At 36.9% G+C, this 22,539-nt stretch overlaps 1 protein-coding gene across 1 annotated transcript; it reads right to left on the bottom strand.

Moving 5' to 3' along the window:
- Positions 1-74: 74 nt before the first annotated feature.
- LOC121411196 (glycine-rich RNA-binding protein 10-like) lies at positions 75-22,539 on the bottom strand. Its single transcript, XM_041603769.1, has 3 exons — positions 22,436-22,539; positions 5,240-5,456; positions 75-1,244 (listed from the first exon to the last, which is right to left on the bottom strand). Exons 2-3 carry the CDS (start codon positions 5,443-5,445, stop codon positions 827-829), a joined length of 624 nt encoding a protein of 207 aa, XP_041459703.1. The 5' UTR covers positions 5,446-5,456; positions 22,436-22,539; the 3' UTR covers positions 75-826.

Raw genomic sequence — 22,539 nt, 5'->3', positions numbered from 1 at the left:
ACAAAATGTTGACTAAGGTTCAAATGTTGTAGCTATTTCAATTTCATTCCAATGGGCTTCTTGGGTTTTTTTTCTGTGTAACATACCAATCAACATTTAAACATCAAGCAATAAACAGTGCAGTAAAATATTGCAAATATGGGATAAATCATGCTTAAATTAATGGACACTGTTTCCTAACAAAACCTTCTTTACACTTTTTGATGAGAAAATGCATGCATTTTTTAATTTCACAACTGGACAGTTTCCATTGAAAATATGTAATATTATCTCAGACTCACAGAGACCCAACACCTGCAGGTTACATGTAATGACAAATCAAGCATAACCACATTGTAAGTATAACTATCAGAGTCCTTGTCTCAAACCTAATACAGATGACAACCTTCCTAGTCCTATATTTAATCACTGGAGTAACAAGATCTTGTCTAAACTTTGCAGAGAAGTTTAATGACCAGAAAATTTTCTCACTTGGTATCCAGACCACATCTACATGTGAACTGTCTCCATAAAAGAAAGCATTAAAGTGTTAAGTCAAAAGTAAAACCAGCATCACAAAAGATAAACTGTTATTACTGCCATGGCATTTTCCCTCTCTCCTCAACATCTAAGACCTTTAACTTTTTAAAGACGGCTAATTTGTCACTGTCACATTAAAAGCGATACATTCTTTGTGACATGCTCAGTGTTAGGCCATTATATGACCACCATTACAGTTCTATTTTCTGTTTTATTATACATGTACAATCACAAGCCAACTATTCCTCAGACCCCCCCCCCCCCCGAAAAAGGGGGAAAAATGACAAAGGATTCCTACATTAAAAAATCAATAATCTTCCCACTTCCTCTGTTGTCCACCTCCTCTTTGGAACCTTCCACCACGGTTGCCACCCCATGATCTGTCCTGTTGCTGATAACCACCTTGGTATCCACCCCTTCCGCCGCCGTAGCCGCCTCCATATCCTCCCCTTCCCCCATATCCACCTCCTCCACCACCACCACCATACCCTCCCCTACCATACCTCTGGTTTCCATACCCTTGGTTATATCCGTAACCTCCTTGGTTACCGTACCCTCCTCCACCGTAGCCTCCTCTGTTGTAACCACTGCCCCATCCACCACCTTGTCTGTTGTAGTTCTCTTGATGCCATCTCCCTCTGCCGTCGTTACCGTACCATTCATCGCGACCATCATATGGACGTTTCATTCCTCGCCTGTTGTTGTAGCCGCCACGACCGAATCCTCTGCAAAAAATATCACGAATATTGCAATATTTATCATAGGGCCAAGCAGCATTCTTATTTAAAAGTAAATGATTAAAACCAAAGCAAACCAAACAATAACTTAGCCCTAAACTACCAAGATGACCTAATGTGAGAAAAAAATAATTTAATACATAGTCCATTATAATAACCATGGCAACATCACAATTTCTGACACATATGAAATGTTTTGCACTATCCACTCCCAAGACCGATGTGTGGACCAAGCCTCATAAGTATTGGGCAAAAACTGAGAAAAAAGTTTGTTCTGCAAGATTTGCAATGCACCAGTTGACTGCCAAACCAGGCCATATATTGGATAATGATGTTTGATTGCGTATTTTGGTACTTGATTATCACCAGCTGGTGAAACCTTAAAGGAGAATGAAACCTTTGGACCAAGATAGCTTGTGTGAAAACAGAAAAATCAAAGAAACAGATCAACGAAAGTTGGAGAAAAATCGGACAAGTAATGAGAAAGTTATGAGCTTTTGAATATTGCAATGACTAATGCTATGGAGATCCTCACATTGGCAATGCGACAAAGATGTGTGATGTCACTCTTGAACAACTCTCCCCATTACTTTAGTATATATTTCACTTAAATTGCCTCTTTTATTACATCTATCAGTAGAACATGTATTCTTTCTATAGGAGGGCATGTAATACAGATTTTTAAAGAATACATCATGGATAAAGAGTTTGTACCACCATACGAAAAAGCAAAAAGACACATTTTCAGGGTATTTCATAGTCCATCAAAGGGAAAGTTGTTCATGTGTGACATCACACATCCTTGTCGCATTGCCAATGGGAGGATCTCCATAGCATTAGAGATTGCAATATTCAAATGCTCATAACTTTCTCATTATTTATCCGATTTTTCTCAAACTTTCTTTGTTCTTATTCTTTGATTTTTCTGTTTCGACGCAAGCCTACTTGTTCCAAAGGTTTCATTCCCCTTTAATATTATATACACAGCAATTACAGTGAAGTTTTCATCAAGCATGACACGTTCAACTTCATATACCACTTTTCAGCCAAGACTAAAAATATGAGTTTTATTACCCTTCCCTACAATGCTGGTGAGTTGGTATGGCATCCAAGGTTGATTGCTTGTCTGCAATACATTAAAATTCTTTATATCATGATAGGGGATATTGGACACAATATCATCTAGGGTATTCAAGGCCACAATATCACTGGCCACCTCGTGCACTGTGCGCCCCTATGAAGTCCATGTACATGTACATTTATATATGTCTTCAGAGCTTCTTCTTGTACCCGTATTCGTGCATGTAGTTTGAACTTGTAAAAAAAAAAGCCACTTGACAAATTGACACAAGTAGTTGGACTGACTCTAAAGAGGCTGAACAAAATAGCTGCGCTCACGCAACATGACGCAACAGGCTAATGAATTCATCTGCTCGAGAAAATTGAGAAATCCTGCTCGGTACAGTACCCTTATTTTCATAGTTTTACTTGGTTGAAAAGTTTCTACTTTGAAATATTGAATCATGTGAAACTTTTCATATGGACAACTAGAGAAGGAAATATAGGTCTAAAACTGGCCTACATGTATATTCAGTCTTTGATGACAAATTTCTTGTTTTTTTTTCTTATCTGTTTTCCTGCTTAATCACTACTGACGGTCCCCAGTAAATAAAAATGTTTTGACTCCAACCTAACAGGTATATATTTCCCAATTCGTCTGGTCTGCTCCTTCTCCATCTGCTCCACCACCCTATCTTGATGTCATACACACTGCTGCCATTGTTTACTATTAGCTTTATTACTTATTCTGAATAATATTTTCAACGCTAGTGGAGATAGCTTTTACTTTAAAATGACAGCTCAACAGGGTTGATAGAAAAAGGGGGCAGTCAGACTGCAGGTCCCAAGAAAGTGGCTTCTTTCATCCAAGTGATATTCTTGACTTGAGTCGTTGACCAAAATACCTCTTTTCATTCGGTCATTGCTGCTCTAATTGTGCATCGAATTTCATGAATTTGGTACCATTGTAAAGAAGAAGAATCATTCTTTCAGGTCATGTGTTTGGATTTATTCAAAGATTTTGTAATATAGGTTAAAATTTTGATCTAAAATATGCTACAAAATGAATATTTTCACCTGACAAAAGCTGCTATTTTCACACTTTATTTATGTTTGAGCCCAAATGATTTTTATATCATGATAAAGCTGAATATGTATGCTTTCAAATGATATAGGTTTCAAAATAAGAAGTGGTTTAATCGGGTCAAGATCACACTTTTCATTTGCCAAGTACATAAATCAGTTTGAAAACAAGAATACTGCACTCTGATTGGTCAAAGAGACCACCCAGTGGCAAATTCCAACGGTTCCAGTTAGGCCCGTTTTGAAAGTCCATTTTTGATGCATGTGTACACGGCATGTTTTTCGGTCGTGTACACGTCTACACGTAGTAAACACTGAGAGCGAGTTATGTTTTCATGTCGACACGGACCCGCATCAACATGTCATAAAAAGGGGTCTATATAAAGCCTAAGTCACGGTTTTAAAGCTTACCTGAGAAGTTTGAAGTATCAATCCACAAAAATTGGTGCAAATTAAAAGTTTACTCAGCTTAGCAGTGCATTAAATTAATAAAGAATTCATAATAAAATCAGTGCAGGGCCCTAGCTAGCGCCGACGCTCGTTGGATGCGCATTTTGTATACTGTACCGTACATGCATGCACAGATCGCTGCAGAATTAAGTGTAACTGAAGTTATCGATTGATTTTCATTATTTTGTTGCCAATTTGAGGAGCGTATGTTTGTAGGCTTGTAGCACATCTGTACGAGCGTATAACACGTAAGTTATAGCAATGATCGTTGTCGCAATTGGTGATTTTCAAATTGGCCCAGAGTGTGATTGAGCAACGCTTTTGAGCTTTCGAGACCGGAGCAGACCCATTTCGTGATACAAAAACTCGAGTCTCAAGAATGAATGTGGATTAAATCGGCGATTTTGGAAGTGAACTCACTCAAGATTAATTGAAATATATTGGCATATTAGTGATTAAAACATGTACAGTGTCTGAGAACTAAGATTTAATGTGAGGCTGTGAGCTTGTTCACTGACTTTGTAGTCCCATGCAAGCTTTATGCAGATGCTACCGTGTACACGGTGATGGAATTTAGTACACGTGCACTGACTTGACAGTGCGTGTACCCGTGTACCCGAAACAGGCCTAGTTCCAGTGCCTGGGTTCGTGGGAAGGTGACACTTCCCATGTGGTAATCTCCTCAAATACCCCGTGCCTGTTATTCTGTGAACCCTATCCAGCCAATCAGGACTCTGGATTTCATGCAAGTACAAAATTTCAGAAATCTTGTCTTGTACCTAGGTGGGAAAAGTGCGATCTTGACCCGATTAAAAGGTGCCGCATATCAAGAGTGGCATTGTGAAAAAGTACAGAAGTTCAGCTTTATGGTGATATAGGTATCATTGAGGCTCAAAATAAAAGTTTTGCACAATTTGCAAAAGAAAACAGAGGAAGAAAATTCAGTTTTTAAGGCACACTTTCAGGCCAGAAATTTACTTATTTAACAAAATATTGTATACAATATAAATGACCAATATGAAAGAGTAACTTTTACTCTATCTGATGGTGCAATAATATTTCATTTAACTTGAGGTTAAAACAGGTACATTCTTAGAGAAAGAAAATCTCATGAATCACGAGATTTTGCAAGGAGGAGGATTCAGCTACGAGATGATTTCGATGAATCTGGCCTTTTTGCTCATTAGCATAGGGACCTGCGGTCTGACTGGGGGTGAGGAACTACATTATTTGTTGTCAACATTTTTAAAAGTGTAACTCTGCCACTCATTTTAAGGTACCAGCTCACAACATGCAACCAAATGCTATACATTCTAATCTTCAAATTTAGTTGATATCAAACTTTAAATTTTCATTAATTCAAAACATTTGGACAGGAAAAATTACAGTACCTTTGATTTCTGGGCTTCATGACTTGGTAATGGTTTAAGATAGGTGGAACTCGTTCTTCTTTGTTTGTATTCATGTATTCTTGGAACATTTCATCTGCATCTGTGAATCTAGAGGCAAACATCTCCTCAAATCTTGTCAGAACCTCCTCATCAACTGGCTCTGCTCCCGAGGTCGGGGTCTCTGTAGTGGTCTCTCCTTCAGTCATCTTGATGATCACTGCACAAAAAAATAACCAAACCAATTACGACTTAAATCCTTGGGAGAATTAGTCAGAAAGCAAAAAACAGTATCAAGAAAAAAAAAATTCACTCAGACTTTTAAAGAATCGAGACCCCCAAAACCAGGAAAACATAGGCTTTACACTTTCAACATGGTGGAACACAGGTAGCAAAGTGGATGTCAACCAGTCAACAAAAAAAAAACAAAAAAAAATTAATTTTTTTTATGTCAAATCTTAATAATCATTTGAAATATTTTGAATGGGTCAGATAAAATGAAATCTGCAATTTCCTGAAAACAGCTGAAATAAGTCTGTTTAAAGGAATGACTTTTTAACCCTTTGAACCCCAAAAGCCGGAATACCGGCTTCAAGTAATGTGATTCAGCAAGGGTTTTAGATATCAAGTGATGTTTAAAAATGAAGTCATTTTCGAGATTTTAAGTCAATAACTTCAGCTTATAATTTCATCCATGGATGGCTTTCATTTATAAGGTTATCATAAAAAAATGAGCAAAATATCCTACCCTACCAAGGAGGCTCGTGCAGTAATGCACAGCGAGTCGATTAGGCCTGTATACATTATAGGTGCTACAGTACACGTATGCTAATGAGTATTGATGAATTTTGGACCATCAAATTGGTTATTTTGAGACTTTGAGATTATCATTAGTACTGGAAGCAAAACATCAGCCAGGCCATGCCAGGTATCAGCGAAGTAAGGTGCTGCTGACACGACTGGGCTCGAATCATGACGATATGAGATCATTCAAATGGCATGTATTCCTTGATAAGCTTGATATCTGCTTATAAATTATTACCTACACAAGGCATTTTGGCCATGCGTTTTGAGTTGGGCCCATTTCCGTTACAACTCAAATTTTCCTCCAAAATCGCACCATTTTATACAATTGTATTTTTCTCTCATGTTTGACATCCTATACCCATAAAAGTATATATATTCTGAAAGGAAATTGTCTGAGGAATTCAAAAATGCAATCAGAAAAGGCATAGGGTAATGTCATAAAAAGTTAAAGGTCAAAATATGTGGAAAACTGTGAAAAAAATGTACTTCCCAATAAATCTGAGAATCAGAAAAACTTTACACCCTATAGAGAAATAACATGCATATTTCAACTCTCTAGAGTGAGACCTTTCCAGTGATATATAACTTGTTGGGGATAACTCTGCCAAAATAACTGGGAGCAATCATCTTTTAAGACCAAATTTCACATCACAATTTTTCGGTTAAATATGTATCAATACTTGAATTTACCCCTAAAATATTAATTAGTCTTGCCTTTAGTTGCATAATTACATTTGCAAACACTAACCAGTATATAATAATATATTTACTGTGGTTATTATGAGTAAAAAATGATTTCATTTGACTCGAATCGTAGGATTTGGCTCAAATACTGGTGGACCACAGGTTGACAATTGAGAGTCAGGTTTAACATATAAATATAGGAAAAATGTGAATGCACAATGAAAAGTTCTCATTACTGCTTTAGCTTATTCAAACTTAGTGTGAACAAAAACAACTAACATGTTATAAATAAATCAATACACCTGGCAAAAATACTTTGATTATGTTATTTTAGAGTTATATTTTAAATATATCCTCTTGCTCAACATTCTGCAGGACATGGTCTCTTGGTAATGGGTCAATTGAATGTCTATGCATAGAACATATTCTATGGGTACATTTGCCTCTGTTTAGTTTAATTTTTGTACCAGTTTCATTCTCGAGTAGTTTTTTGTTTATTCTTTTTATAATTTTGAAAAATATTCTCTGAACACTTTTGTGCCAGCTAAATACATGTGTCCTCTACTGATTTATAGACACAGTGTGACGTAACATTAACAGAAAAAAAGTAAATAGCATCAGATGAGGGCTTTATTGCAACAAACAAGTTCATTAATTAATTGCATGAAGGGTGTATGTGCTATCTGTTATGTTACCAGAATAATCCGAAGATTCGGACACATCAAAGTTATCACTATCAGTCTACGCTGTCAATATTGAAACCATGAGGTCATAATTATTAAAACAATAGATTGATTTATCTCTGAAGCATTTAAATCAGTTTGTGCTTTTCTTTTTGAAATTTTTGCAGCTTCTAAATTTTATTGAAGGTGTACATGTAACCCACAACTATATTTTATCTCTCATTTCCTATACATCAGACAGTCAAAATTTCAATCATGTTAATTTCATGATTTACATCAATTATTTATACTAATTAGCTTAATTAGGTATCCTTTAAACTTTAAAGTTCAAATCTGACCCACTTATGATTGAAGAATAAGCCAGTGAGCCCCAAAACTAGTGCTGCAAGTCAGGCGGCATGTTCGGGTTCGGTTCGGTTCGGCAGGGTTCGGCAATTTTTTTCCGAACTTTGGTTCGGTTCGGGGTTCGGCAATAAATGCCAAATTAAATTTAACACATAAAAAATAAAGACCGCCGACCTACAAACAAGTAATCTCGTGCATGATCCGTCATGTATTAATAATAAATTTTGTTTCTAAAAAGAATAGTTAAGATAATTGTTGAACTTTCTTTTGTTTTAATTAACAAAAAATAAGTCATTTCTACTTTCATTTTTAAAATGAAAATAAAAAAAATCAAAAGAAAAAAATATTGATAACGAGAGAATCAGGACAGAAACAGAATTACAAAGATCAGAATATTTTTTTCACGATTATTTCATGTAGCTATGATCATGATCGATTACGATGTCATTGCCAACGCAGCTTCTCAAATTGGAAAGTGTTGATCGGGAATGTCGAAATAGTAGACAAACAACCTCCACTCAACTGTTAGTATACCGGTAAAATCCACATTCCAAAGAATACGGGTGTTTTAGAAAGTCCCTATTTTCTGAAAAGTGGTAAAATCTGGTCAATGAATTACTTTAAAAAGATAAATATCAGTCCATTCTTGGTCCAGAAAGATCGACGCTACGTGACTTCAAACATATTTCTAACACGAAAATGAGTACATGGGACTGTACTGCATATTTTAGTGTTGTGAAATCACTCGGCGTTGATCGTCAGAACTAAGACCGAACTGATAATTTATCATTTTCATTCTCAGTAATTGGCCAGATTAAACCACTTTTAAGAAAATATTGACAATGGAAAAACGTTTCAAGTTTGGAATACGAATTTTACCTGTATAATAGCGACCGAGAGCAGGTTTTTTGGGCTTCCTGTTTCAACTTTCCTTACCAACCATTTCCGGAACATCGATCAGGGAACATGCGTTGATTTGGTTTGAATTTTTATCTTTTTTGTTTTTTTCACCCTCATTCCTTCATCTCTTATTTATTTATCTTTTATATTAATATGGAAATTTCAGAAGGTGGAATATACTTTACCATTACTTTGTCAGTCACAAGGAATTAATTTATGTCTTTTCAATTAAATGTACATCCCATTACAGCAATACGTAATTCAACTACACTTTTTAACTGAGTTAAGCTTAAAATGTCCCCACATTTTATAAGGAAAAAATATATTCATGTTTAGGCCTGGGACGATTGTCATTATTACCATTCGATTATTTCCTGGAAAAATAATTGAATGATTCGATTGTTCGTCGGGAATTACGTTTTTTAAGTCACAATAGTTGTCCTACTTTATGGTGACCCCCCCCCCCCCCATGAAGAAATCTCCATCAAAGTCACATGTTTAGCATAAATGAGGCCCTTTTCCCCCTTCTCCATGATTTTTTTATATCAAAAGAAACTTCATGAAATGAGATTAAATCTTTCAGTTTATTGTCCCAATGAAAATCTTTCCTAAATTAATACTGGTACCCTGGTATTATGCATTCATCCCTCCAAGTGCCACACCCCTGCATATAAATGAATCAGCCCCGCCGAGTCCAAAGACGTAAACAACTCATTCATGAAGTATATTCTTTGAGACTGAGCCCAGGTGGAGCATTTCACTTGAAAATTTTCATCCCTTGCCCACACCATGTCCCCGCCTCCACTTGTGGCACTGCCCACGATGCTACACATGTATTAAAAAAAAATATTTCATGTGAAATACCTTTCAAAATAACGATTTTTTTTATCATTTGAACCTACATGTATAACTGGGTCTATTTTTGGAGACTAGTCGAGAAAGTACTGGTGAAGGCGGGCGCGTGTTGGAATGTAGTTTTCATTGGTTGAGGGGGATATAAAAAAGGTTGCATTGTTCTGGAACATGAAAGAAATTCTCCGGCTCCCACCCCCTATCCTTCCCTCTCTCTTTCCCTCACACGCACACACACACAGAGATGGGGGAGGGGTCAATTCATTTCTGAAGTCATGACCTTTCCTGATAAGGGAACCACATGCCTTCCGCTTCTTTGTTTCCCAAAGTTTCATTGGCTATCCGAAGGTCCAATCAGCTCAAGTGAGCTGGTTATGTGTTTACTTATTATTGTGCACGCACACAATGACTTATTTTGTGTATGAGGGCAAGGTCGGGTGGGATTAACATTTTCGGAGCGCTATCATGTTGGTATGTAACTGTGAATGTGATACAATCATTGATAATTTTTGAAACATTACCTCGGTAACATAATTTTTAAACCTGTAAAAAACAGCTGTCATTGTTTTCTTGTCATTTTATTTTTATTACTTGGGTATTAGAGGTATCCCAACGTCATAATCGGGATCTGCCGAACATTCGATTAGTGTAAATTTTGCTAATCGATTGGTGATTGGCGGCATGCCAATCGAACCATTCGATCAATCGATGTTTACTCCCAGGCCTATTCATGTTTATAAAAAAATTGAAAATGATAAAAATTTAATCAAACACGAGACCGAAACTGTCATACTTTGTCATTTACGAGGAATGAATTTATGTCTGGTTCTTTTTCTTTATTAAATACAAAATGATTAGGTCCGATTACGATCACGATCGATTACGGCAATACGTAATTACACCACACTTTTATACCGAGTTTAGCTTCAAAATGCCCCCTCATTTTATCAAGAAAAAATATGTTAATAAAATATTCTTAAGTTGATAACAGTTCAATCAAAGACAAGATGGGAGCTATCATAGTGGATTTTAAAAATATATTGAGTGGAATTCTCTTTGTGCACAATCACTAACCAATATATATTTTATTGATTTTATACTTAAATCTATGTAGTCATCGCATTCACGCATTGCATACAAACATACTTTTTTTTTTACCGAACTTCCGAACCAGGCCTTTGAGTTCGGTTCGGTTCGGTCCGGTTCGGAAGTGCCAAGTTCGGCGAACTTCCGTTCGGTTCGGCGGTTCGGCTGCAGCACTACCCAAAACTATTACATATTTAGGTACTGTGATGTTACACATTTAGTTTCTTAATGAAATGAAAATTTATGCTCCCCTCGTCTACCACCATGCAAAATTGGCCAATTGATGTTACATAATTGCTAATTACTGGTAAATGAAGTAATCTCCAGTATTTCTTTTTCTTTCAAGTAATTGGTATAAAGATTCCCTTTAATATGATACCAAATATACCCATGTAGCACATGTATTTCAAGTTTTATACCATTAATTATTTCTGTGCTTGTCGTGCAAATGTAACGATACCACCTATTTGCGGGCCCAACATAAAACGCATGGCCATTTAGGAGATATATAAAAGTCATATTTCACTCTCTACTTTCAATCCGAGACCAACTAGGTAAACACCTGAAATCAGAAATAGTGATGAGCAAACAGGCATATAATTGTTCCAAATAGTAGCTTGAATTACACATTGTAAAGCCTTAGGTAAAAATATTGACTGGCTCTTTTTTCAAGAAACATCAAATATGTCGCCCAGAAAAGAATCATATTGCCCTCGTCTAAAGACTTGGGCCAAAATGATTTTCTTGCAGGCGACATATTTGATGTTCCAGTCAATATCATATAATTATTTAACAAATGAAATTGAATATTAATTATAAATAATCATTATTGTAATAATAATTGTTTATAATCAAATTTTAAATTCTATTATTTGTTAAGGGCAAAGGAAAAAAAATGTTGAAATGGCTAATTTCCCTTTCAGTCATATCAAATATGTCTCAATAGAACATTTTAAAAGAAAGAAACTCTTTTGTTATTTCCATATTTTAAATAATTTCAATTTTTTGAATTATGGGTAAAATTGTGTACTTCTCTATGGGGACAAAATGTCCCATATGTAACTGTCCCATACATAACATGTCATTAATTTGTTTAGTCTGTAATTGGGGGATTTGGCTTATGACATAAAACTTTAGATATACTAGAGTATTGTGACTTCTACCACACTAAGTTACAAGTTGTCAAATGAAATACTTTCAGAGAATTCTCAACTTGTAAAATTTACAGTTTCATGGTTTCCATTATCAGGGAAATATCAATCACTTAAGTAATTGCGTACATTGGACCGAAGTTATTAAAAAAAAATCCTCTTGATGATTGAGAAATCTTTCATTTAAGACATTTTCACCTGAGCTGACGGTTTTTCTTGCAAGTTGCCATCTTGAATGACGTCATTATCGTTATTAACTTTTTAATGTCTCGATATATCGAATGTCATCTGCTACCTGTGATCGTAGCGGATAAGCTCGCATGTGGAGCAGATCGCATAATATCGAAAGCAATATCGATATCACATTCGTAAATTGTTGACGCCCTCTCCATTTTGAGGGTGATTCTCGAGACCAAGTCTAGAAAACATTGGTTAAGTACCATTTTCTGTACATTTATTTATTTGCTTTAAAAATTCAAGACACTAGTAGTATGGTGAGATTACAATATATCAACCACCTCTTTTTAAACCGACCACCTTGCGTGTTAAAATTATTGCGTATTACAAACGATACGCGAGAGTGGGCGCAGTGTCCATAGAAACAATTTTACGAGAAAAAAAGAAGCAACAAAAGGTAGAAATTTAGTAGAATTAATCAAACTTGTATTGACCAAACCCAATCCTCGCTGAAAAACCAAAATATCTGTCGTCAAATCATGCGCCGGAGCTCGCAGTGGAAGTAGTGAGGTGATCATTTAGCATGTTGACGTCATAGAACTGATTTGAAAGAGTAACAAGTGGAACGCCTCTGGCCGTCTCACCTGCATCACGCGATTCAACATAGCAGCAGTGCTGACTTTGAAAACTACTATAACTCGCACAAGATGTTCAGTGATACTTGGTTACTCTTATTTCCACGTTTTATGAACTAGACCAATACACTTACAGAGATAGAATGGTAATTCAACAAATACCCCCAATGTTGCCAAAATTCATTGACCTCACATGACCTTTGACCTTGATCATGTGACCTGAAACTTGCACAGGATATTCAGTGATACTTAATTACCCTTATGTCCAAGTTTCAAAAGACAGATCAATAAACTTGCAAAGTTATGATGGTAATACAACAGATACCCCCATTATGGCCAAAGTTCATTGACCTTTGACCTTGGTCATGTGACCTAAAATGTGCACAGGATGTTCAGTGATACTTGATTACTCTTATGTCCAAGTTTTATGAACTAGACCAACATACTTTCAAAGTTATGGTAATTCAACAAATACCCCCAATTCGGCCAAAGTTTATTGACCCTAAATGACCTTCGACCTTGATCATGTGACCTGAAACTTGCACAGGATGTTGAGTGATACTCGATTACTTTTATGTCCAAGTTTCATGAATCAGATCCAAAAACTTTTAGTTTTGATTGTAATTCAATAGATACCCCCGAATCGGCCAAAGTTCATTGACCCCAAATAACCTTTTCACCTTGGTCATGTGATGTGAAACTCATGCAGGATGTTTGGTGATACTTGATCAACCTTATATCTAAGTTTAATGACCTAGGTCCATATATTTCCTAAGTTATGATGACATTTCAAAAACTTAACCTCAGGTTAAGATTTTAATGTTGATTCCCCCAACATGATCTAAGTTCATTGACCCTAAATGACCTTTGACCTTGGTCATGTGACATGAAACTCTAATAGGATGTTCAGTAATACTTGATTAACCTTATGGCCAAGTTTCATGAACTAGGTCTATATACTTTCTAAGTTATGTCATTTCAAAAACTTAACCTCAGGTTAAGATTTGATGTTGACGCTGCCGCCGCCGTCGTCGTTAGTGTACCGCCAGTGGTCGGTTTCAAAAGACGGGTGCTAATGAGCAAATGGAAAATCGTCGCATACATTGTTCGTCGAGGCTTACAGTAGAGGCGCACAGCCAATATGGGAGACTCTCTCCAATAGGGGAGACAATCTCCCACATTGGAGACTTGCTTTGCAAAAGGACAAAAGAAACAACACCAACAAAAGCATGATTTTTTCATGAGGAATCTGCTTATCACATTTTTATTTGCCGCCAAGTTAATCCTTTTGCCGCAAATGTAAACAAAGGAAATTGGTCTCCAAAACTGGAGACTGTCTCTGAAATTGGATACCCAAATTCTTCACAAAAGTCTCTGATATAGGAGATAATCTCCCACATTGGAGACAGTCTCCAATATTGGCCGTGCATGCGCCTCTACTGCTATTATTACACGGATTGAATCGGAGTCGCCGAGCGAAACATGGGAATCTGACCTGCTAAATTTTCTGCACAAATGAAACGAAAACTGAGTAAAATTGATGAATATTTTCGCAGATTCAATGCTTAGAAGATTAGGTGGTCAATAACAGGGGTAGGCCGTAGGCTAGAATCCAATTCCAAGTAACCACCATACCAAAGGCAATAGTTAATTCGATGTAAAGATAGGGTTACCAAAAGGAAAATCTAAGTTTTTAAATCTATGTTAAAAAGCATTGAAAAGTACCTCACCTGAATCAGCATACTCAAAAACCCCAAGTGAATGACTTTTGGTATATCAAAGAGATCTAATTATCTGTTAATCTGAGGCTAAATTAGGTCCGAATTGTGACAGTTTTTGTGTACAAATTTGTAGTTGAAATTTCGTCGACACGCATGCACAAAGCTCGGCACTGAACGAGGGATTGTGGGCGTGTCCTTTCTCGCCTCGGCCTATTGTTACCCAAATAACGAAAGTACGTTCATCGTCCCAGTTAGTCTCGGATCCGAGCTTATCCAAATAAACAATGATTAAAAAACAACCCAAAAATAAAAAGAAGAGAAAAGAAGAAATGAACGGCTCAAATGCAGTCGTTTGGTGACGGATAGTATGCTCTGACATCTCGCTGATATAAGGATTAGACATGGCATAAGTTTTATGCTATGATAACTAAAGCATGGGGGGGGGGCGAGGGCACTCTGACTTTCAAAATTATTAATTCTTTAAACATCTATATCTAGACAAGGGAGGGTCCAGGATTTTCCAAAGGGGGGAGCATTATTATCTACGGCAGTCAAAAAAATTTAGGGGGGGCACCAAAATTTTTGACAAAAAAAGGTTATCAAAGGGGGGGGCGAAAAAAAAATTTGCCCAAAAAAAGTAACGTCCCCCCATAGGCAGCGGGGGGGGGGGGGGGGGTCGTGCCCCCCCTCTAATTTTGAGGTGGGGGACGATCGCCCCCCTAATTTTTTTTGTTGATAACCTTTTCTTTTTTGCTTGTCAATTTTTTTTTCGTGCGTGCCCCCTAAATTCCAGTGGACCCCCCTAAAAAAATCATGTGGTTTCCCCTAAAATTTGTGCTGATAAACTTTTTTTGGGGGGATAGGGCTTGTCACTAAAGTTTGGTGCCCCCCCTTCCAAAATTTTGCTTTCCGCTGCCAATGTTCCCCACTTGAAATTTAGGGGGATAAGGCCTATGGAGGGCACATTTTCCCGATACAAATTTGATATGCCTTAAAAAATGTTTTTACCAAAAATGGAAAGTCCTTTCGTCCCTAAAAATTGACAAGCAAAAAATAGGGCCTATTAACAAATTACAATTTTGGCTCTCGATAATTATGCCCCTTGGATCCACCAGTAATCTAAGGGGAATTTTTTTTTATAGTTTTGATATGGCTACCTTCTCGGAGGGCGTCCTCGCCGCGGTAGCTGGATAGTGCTGCAAAAGAGTAGGCTTTATACTTCTTTTGCAGCATTAACTGACACTCCGAGACTTATAATTTTACCTTATACTTAAAAAATGAATGATACAAAATAAAACATAAACACTTGTTTTTAGAGTAAGTTGATGTAAAAATATATTCAGTCTGGGGCCATTGGCGTAGCAACGGTGGGCCGGGGGCATCTGCCCCCCTGAGATTTGGGGCCCCCTCCCCAGGTCCCCCCCAGAAAAAATTGGAAGAGAAAAAAAAGTAAAGAAAAAAGGGAGAAAGAAGAAATAAAAAGGAAAAGAAGTAGAAAGACAGAAGAAAAAAGAAGAGGAAAATAAGGATAAAGACGAGTGAATGAAATAATGTGAGGGGAAGACTTGCAATCTTTAAAAAATCTTTTCATGTTACTATATAAAATTTTTGCTGGCGCTTTGCGCCATAATTGCCTGTTCGATGGGATTCATATCTTTCTCAATAGGCTGATGTGGAGCAAGTTTTGAAGTCAATATGCAACACATATTTTAGCTCGGACATCGAGCTTTCATTATTTTTTTTCATTTACAAATTTAATTGCTCTGTAAAATGTCCGTTTTATGGTCTACATTATCAGCATTGTCACATTGTTTGATTTGCCAAGTTCATATTGTCTACGGGTATTTCATAATGTTCATTCCATTCAACAATTCAGAATGCCCAGAATTTAGGTCTGAATATAAAACATGCGCGATAGCGTGCACGTTCTTTATTTAAAATGTACTTAAATTATTCAGTTTTACATCAGAATATCAATAATTGTCTGCTCACGCTTCACGATCGCATTATTCATGATACCCAATTGACTATATCCTATTTATGACTTACAAAATATGAATAGAGTGTCCCGCTTTTAGGTCTAAAATCTCAGTTATCTTTCTCTCGCGCTTCGCGCTCGCATCAATTGTTTAGTTAAATACCTATCGGCTATCCCATTAATTAATACAAAAAGTGCTCAGAATGATCACGTTTTTTTAGGTCGGAATGTCAAAAAATTTGCTCGCGCTTCGAGCTCGCATTATTGAAATATATACCGTCTTCATGGGTAACTGTAAGCAGTCCTTAACAGGTCTCTTTTCGATAAGGCTAGAACAGTTGATAAAAATTTATGTTCAAGCTTGGGGGTACATACGAATCTTGTTGAGGATCACACATAACATTGCCCAGAAAATTAAATTTCAGGAAAAATACATTAAAGTATAAAAAAAAATCGCTCGCGCTTCGCGCTCGCACTTTTATGAGATTATTTTATGTTTATGTTGTTTTATAAGAATAAAACTAACAAGTGACTGATATAGGTGAAGATAATTTCGGGCCCCATCCCCTATTGGCGAAATTCGGATCTCTTGTGGACACATACACACCCCCTGAAAAAGCAAGGACCCTGGAAAAAAATCCTAGCTACACCACTGTCTGGGGCATGGAGACTTGGAACTCTGCCCCATATCACTGTGCTTGCCTCGCTCGATTTGTATCATAAAAAAAAATGTTTCCACATTAAAATACAGATCTAAGTACAATGGCCAGAAATATTAGTACGAATAAGCTAGCAGAATTTGTATCATACCACCCATATAATTGAACGCCAACGAAGGCGTTTCTAAAACCTGTTTGTTTTATCCTACTTTTCCACTAAGATCTATCCCTTTTGCGTGTCACATGAAAGTAGTTTTGTGTGCAGATCTAGCGTACCGGTAGGACCACATGCAGTCATTAATAGGTCTCTATTTTTTTTCAACAAATGATGTCTCACTCACGCTTTCTTTAAAATTAATAAATTAGAGTCCTTGTATATGGTCCTTGGAAGTGGGGTGCTCGGGTTGTGACCCCCAAGATTTTTTTTTTTTTTAGCTGGTGGTGCGTTTTTTTTGTACACGTACGACAGGGGGAGTGGAGCAAAGTTGAAAGTGGGGAAACAGAAAAGGGGCACTTTTTAGTGATTTTTTAAAGTGGGGGCATTGAGCTCCCACCTATCCCCAGGATCGCCGCCCCTGAACCTGGAAATCAGTTTAGTATGATATTCGATCAAAATCAACTTATCTTTAGAGAGATAATTTCTTTCCCTTGGCTTTTTTTTCAAAGCCAGCAACCCCTTTAAAAGATATCTCCTCGGGCAATCCTCATGATTATCTAAAAAAAATAGTGACGGATGGTATACCTGGTAATCATATTACTAGCAGTGGCGGTATTGCCACCCCCTCCCAGTTTTTTTTTTCAAGTAGTTTAAAACAGAAAGAAGAATGACATTGATTTTTGTACCGCATTATATTTCATTAATAATTTCATTGGTAGAAACACACACACACAAAATTCAAAATTTCATGTTTAGCCCCTTTTTCAAAACTATTCCGCGGCTCCTTGAAGAATGGAGAGATGGATGAAAGGAGAGAAACAAATAGGATGAAGGGGTTGATTCAGCTTTCGTCAAGGGGGGGGGGGCGAATTCTTTTTTCACCCGTATTTTTCCCCAAGCGGCCGCGCGAAGATGATTTATATTTGTTTCTTTGAAGAAATGTTACTTTTTAGCTTTTGTCTTATAAATCAACATAGATATATAACCCTTTTTATTTAGTGCCAGCGCAAAGCGCGAGCTAATTCATTGAAATAATTATTTTTTGATCCACAAACTTTGAAATTTCTGGGCAATGTTTATCATGAAAAAAAAATGTTTATGCAACTAAACAATTACTAAGAACGCAAAGCGCAAGCAGAATTGACATCATATATAGGCACTTTTTGTAACTTAAACAGGATAGGTACGCAACTCAGCAACTGATGCGAAGCGCGATCACAAAATTTGAAGTTTTAGACCTAAAAACGAGACATGTCTATTCGTGTCTTTTTACATCATGCAAGGAAAGGATTTTTTGCCCGGGGATTTTTGTATACGTTTCGAACTGATCAAAAAGGTACCTGTTAAGGACTATTTCACTTAATGGAGACGTTACTTCAACAATAAAATAATGCAAGCGCGAAGGGCGAGCCCGGCGATTTTTTTTGGACTCTTCTAAATAAAAAATGGAAAATTTAAATCAGTTATTGTGACCATGAACAGGATCGTCGCTATAAAACAATTAATGCGAGCGCCAAGCCCGAGCAGAAAAAAAATCGAGATTTAGACCTAAAAAATGGGACACTCGATTCATGTGTTGTACATCATGAAAAGGATGAGTAATAGGGTTCCTCCTACATTAAAAATGCGAGCACAAAGCGCTAACATAATTTTGTTTTTCTGAAACTGGATAATAATTATTGAAATACTAACAAGTTGAGTATCTGGATAAACATGCGCGCGCGTGTTTCCGATTTATGCCTACAATCTAGGCATTCTGAATATATATTTAATATACGAAAATCCAAGCGAGCACGAAGCGCGTCCTTAAAATATTTGATATTCCGATCTGAAAAAAGGATAGATTTCAGATCAAGTACTTTGTGAGGTGTATTTGGATCGCACTTAATAAAGAGCTGATATAGATTTGACAAAGGATCGGACCTGAAAGTGATGAATATTTTTCTATTCCTCTTGCTAAGCGCGAGATGAAACAAAATGGACAATTTAACCATTAAAATTAATATCTGATCTATTAATGCCTAACGACTTACCTATTCAAGCACGCACGCTCAATGCTAACTGATATAAGATTTTGAGAAATTTATGAAATAGGGCCTTCATGAAGAGTGTAGGTAGTCCACAAATGAAATAATGCTCTAGGGTACAGCGTGAGCTAAAAATGTTGATACTCAGATCATAAGACAAATATTTTACAAAGCACTTTTTTATTGATTCGTGATACCTCGGTCACATTTTTTTCTAAGGCGAGTAGAAAACAGTTGTATTAAACATTTTTTGTGTGTGCCAGCTAAATATTGGTGGTTTCAATAAAAAAGAATGAAATGGCTGTTTCGACTTTCCGCACGGCCGCCGTACAAGCAAATGTGACCGAGGTATAAATAAAAAAAATAATAATGAAAGTTCAATGTTCTATAGCTGACTGTAGAGTATATGTTTTGTATTTTGACTGCAAAGCTTGAAATGTCAAGCTGATATATATCAGCTATTGAGCAATATGTACTCATCGAAAATGAGCAATGCGAGTGCGAAGCGCGAGCGAAAATGTCAATTTTGCATGTTTTTTTTTAAATCATCAAAGTCTATCCCCTCCCTAATTTTATTCACTTTTCTCCCTCCCATTCCCCTCTTCCTTTTCCCCTCTCTTTTCCTTCTGTTTCTTCTTCCTTTCTTAATTTTTTGGCCAACGGGGTGGGGGGTGACCGGCCCCCTGATCCCTTCTTTGGTAGCGATTGTGAAAGCATTTGAATTATTCACCTCACAGTGCATGTTAAACGGGGAAAATAGGAAATGGCTAAGTTTGAAAATCATTAATGTGATGGAGCCCTATTCAAGTTTATTTTCATCTATATACACCTTGACAGGGGCTGATCCAGGATTTTCAAAAGTTGAGGCATTCAATACAAAAAAATAAACAAGACCTAGTATACTAGACCCCCCCCCTTTAATAGGTGAAATTTGCTAGGAAAAAAATCATCAAAAGTTGAAAAATAAGTCCTCACTTGAGAATGAACGACAAAATCCACTAACAAATATTTGATATATTACGGGAGGGGGCACCTTTATTTTTCTCCCCTTTCCTTATTCCTCATCCATTCCATAGGCAGATCCAGGTGCCGGACCCAATTATGGGCGGCGGCACCCCCTCCTACTGGCGGTGCGAAAAATAAAAAGAAAGGTATATCATGCTGTTTTGTTAAAGAAAAAAAATCGGTTTTTTAACGGCGCCGATCGGGGAGAAAAATTGTAGCCACCCCCCATTAGCAAAAGTTTGATCTACACTGGGTATTTGTCTGTCGTACCTCTGAGTAAATGAAACAAAAAAATCAACAAATCACCGTTGCACTATAGTACTAAAATTTTTGCGAGTCTTTATTTTTTTAAATATTTTTGTTTATTAATAGTGGAGGTTCGCATCCCGAGAATGTGAAATGAAAAAAAAAGAAAAAAAGTGCACTTAATAGGAAACACTAAACGTCCTTTTCAATTCCAATTAACTTAAAGTCCTTTAAATAAAAAAAAAACAAGCATCATTTTTTATACCTTAACTTGTTCATCACCAATACAATGAAACCGATAATTATTTGCTTTGTTTTCGATTAATCTTTATATCATTAATTCACTTAAAATAAAATTCAAACATAAACAGGAAAACAGCACAGAAAATAATATGAAAAATGAATTGCAGTTGTATAAAACATCAGAGAAAATAACATGACAGCTAAATTCTATCTCGACAGGCACACTGTTCATTCGACCATAAAACAATCGCGCTGTTCCACTCTTTGTATACCCACAACTCTATCAGTATTGTTTCATCTTCATATGTCCTCAATGGCAAGGACACCAGCATAATAAATTCACTTCAAATAACATTCATACATACATATACAGGAAAATATCAAAGAAAATAATATAACAAATCAATTGCAGTTGTATAAAACATGGAAGAAAATAACATGGCAGATGAATTTTATCTCGACAGGCACACTAATTCATTCGATCATGAAACGATCGCGCTGTTTCACTCATTGTACACGCGCAACTCTATCTGAATTGTTTCATCTGTCCTCAGTGCGGCAAACACTAGCAGTGATGATAAGTGCACAAGTTGCAGTTGGGCGTGCGCGGAGAATGAATTAAATTCGGCGGCTGAGTCAAGTCTACAAGTCACCAACGAACTTCACGATAGACCACGCCTACTTGCCGAGGTAACCAACGTTGATTGACGGCCCATTTAGTTTTTTGAGTAGTAGGAAAAAGTGCAGGCATGTATAAACTTCATTTTAATTTGAATTCATTCAAAAAAAGCATTTTTCTTCTAATATAGATGTTTCCAAATTATTCCATGTGTAAAACATAATTTTTAAAACATTTATTGCTATATTTTTGTAATGAAAAAAGGATTTCTTACGCAACAACAAGTATGATATGTGTGGGCAAGAGAACTACCGTTTTAGTCATAAACCATATTTTTTATGATTTTATTGTGAGCCTACTCAAAGGATTTTCGTTTATTTTTTATGAATTTCTAGACCATGTTCAACAGCGCCATCTCGAGCTTGCAATAATGCATGCGATCGCACGCATTTTTCTCCATAGCGAATACACGCGACGATAATCGTGGATTTCTCGTGGATTTAACCTCCAAACGTCACTTTCGATACCACATGAAGGTAAGACACTTCGTCCCACATTAGTCAAATTTAATATAGACAACAACGAGCCTAAAATTTGTAACTAAGATGAACTAATTTGCTGAGGAAAAGCATTTCAATGCTCATTTTTGCCATCGAGAACAGACGATGGGTGGCAATGCGCACGATTTACGCACTTGCAATTGGATTTTCATTTGCCCATAGGCTTTTTGCTCATTGGATCGGCCGACCTTTTGGTAACCCTAGTAAAGAGTGTGGCATTTTCTGGACAGTTAATCGACAAAAGGGACTACGGAGGATGTGATAACACATGCAAGCTCACACTAACACGCTACCATCGGTGAATGGGGATGATAGTGAAATGTCAGATATTGTTGAATAAGTCCCAAAAACGACGGTTATATTCCTGTCTAAGCTAGGCCTAGTATGGACTAGTAATATATGGTCGTGGTGCAAGCCAGGCCACGCGTGTCTGTCACTGCACTGCCAACAGTGTGTGGCAGTGCAGTGCGTCCATCGACATCGTCGACTCGACTCCGTCCGACGCGTCCATCATTGTCTTAATTTTAAACCAGGATAATGCCCAGCTTAAAACGACTAAAAGACATGAAATCGACATGCCCGGTACCTATAATTTGTGTGTTTCATCAGAAGATTTCTCATAACATATTTGCCAAATGGTAAATGCGAAAGATAAATTTCTTACCAAGTTTATTTCTCACGCCAGTCGAGTCCGTCGCCACACACGTTTGTTGCCAATTTTGGATCACAAAAGAGTCTGACGGGATCCGGCACCGTATACGAAAATCC

Source organism: Lytechinus variegatus, chromosome 3 (genome assembly GCF_018143015.1).
Source record: "Lytechinus variegatus isolate NC3 chromosome 3, Lvar_3.0, whole genome shotgun sequence".
NCBI lineage: Eukaryota > Metazoa > Echinodermata > Echinoidea > Temnopleuroida > Toxopneustidae > Lytechinus > Lytechinus variegatus.
This window is presented reverse-complemented; position numbering and strand designations above follow the sequence as displayed.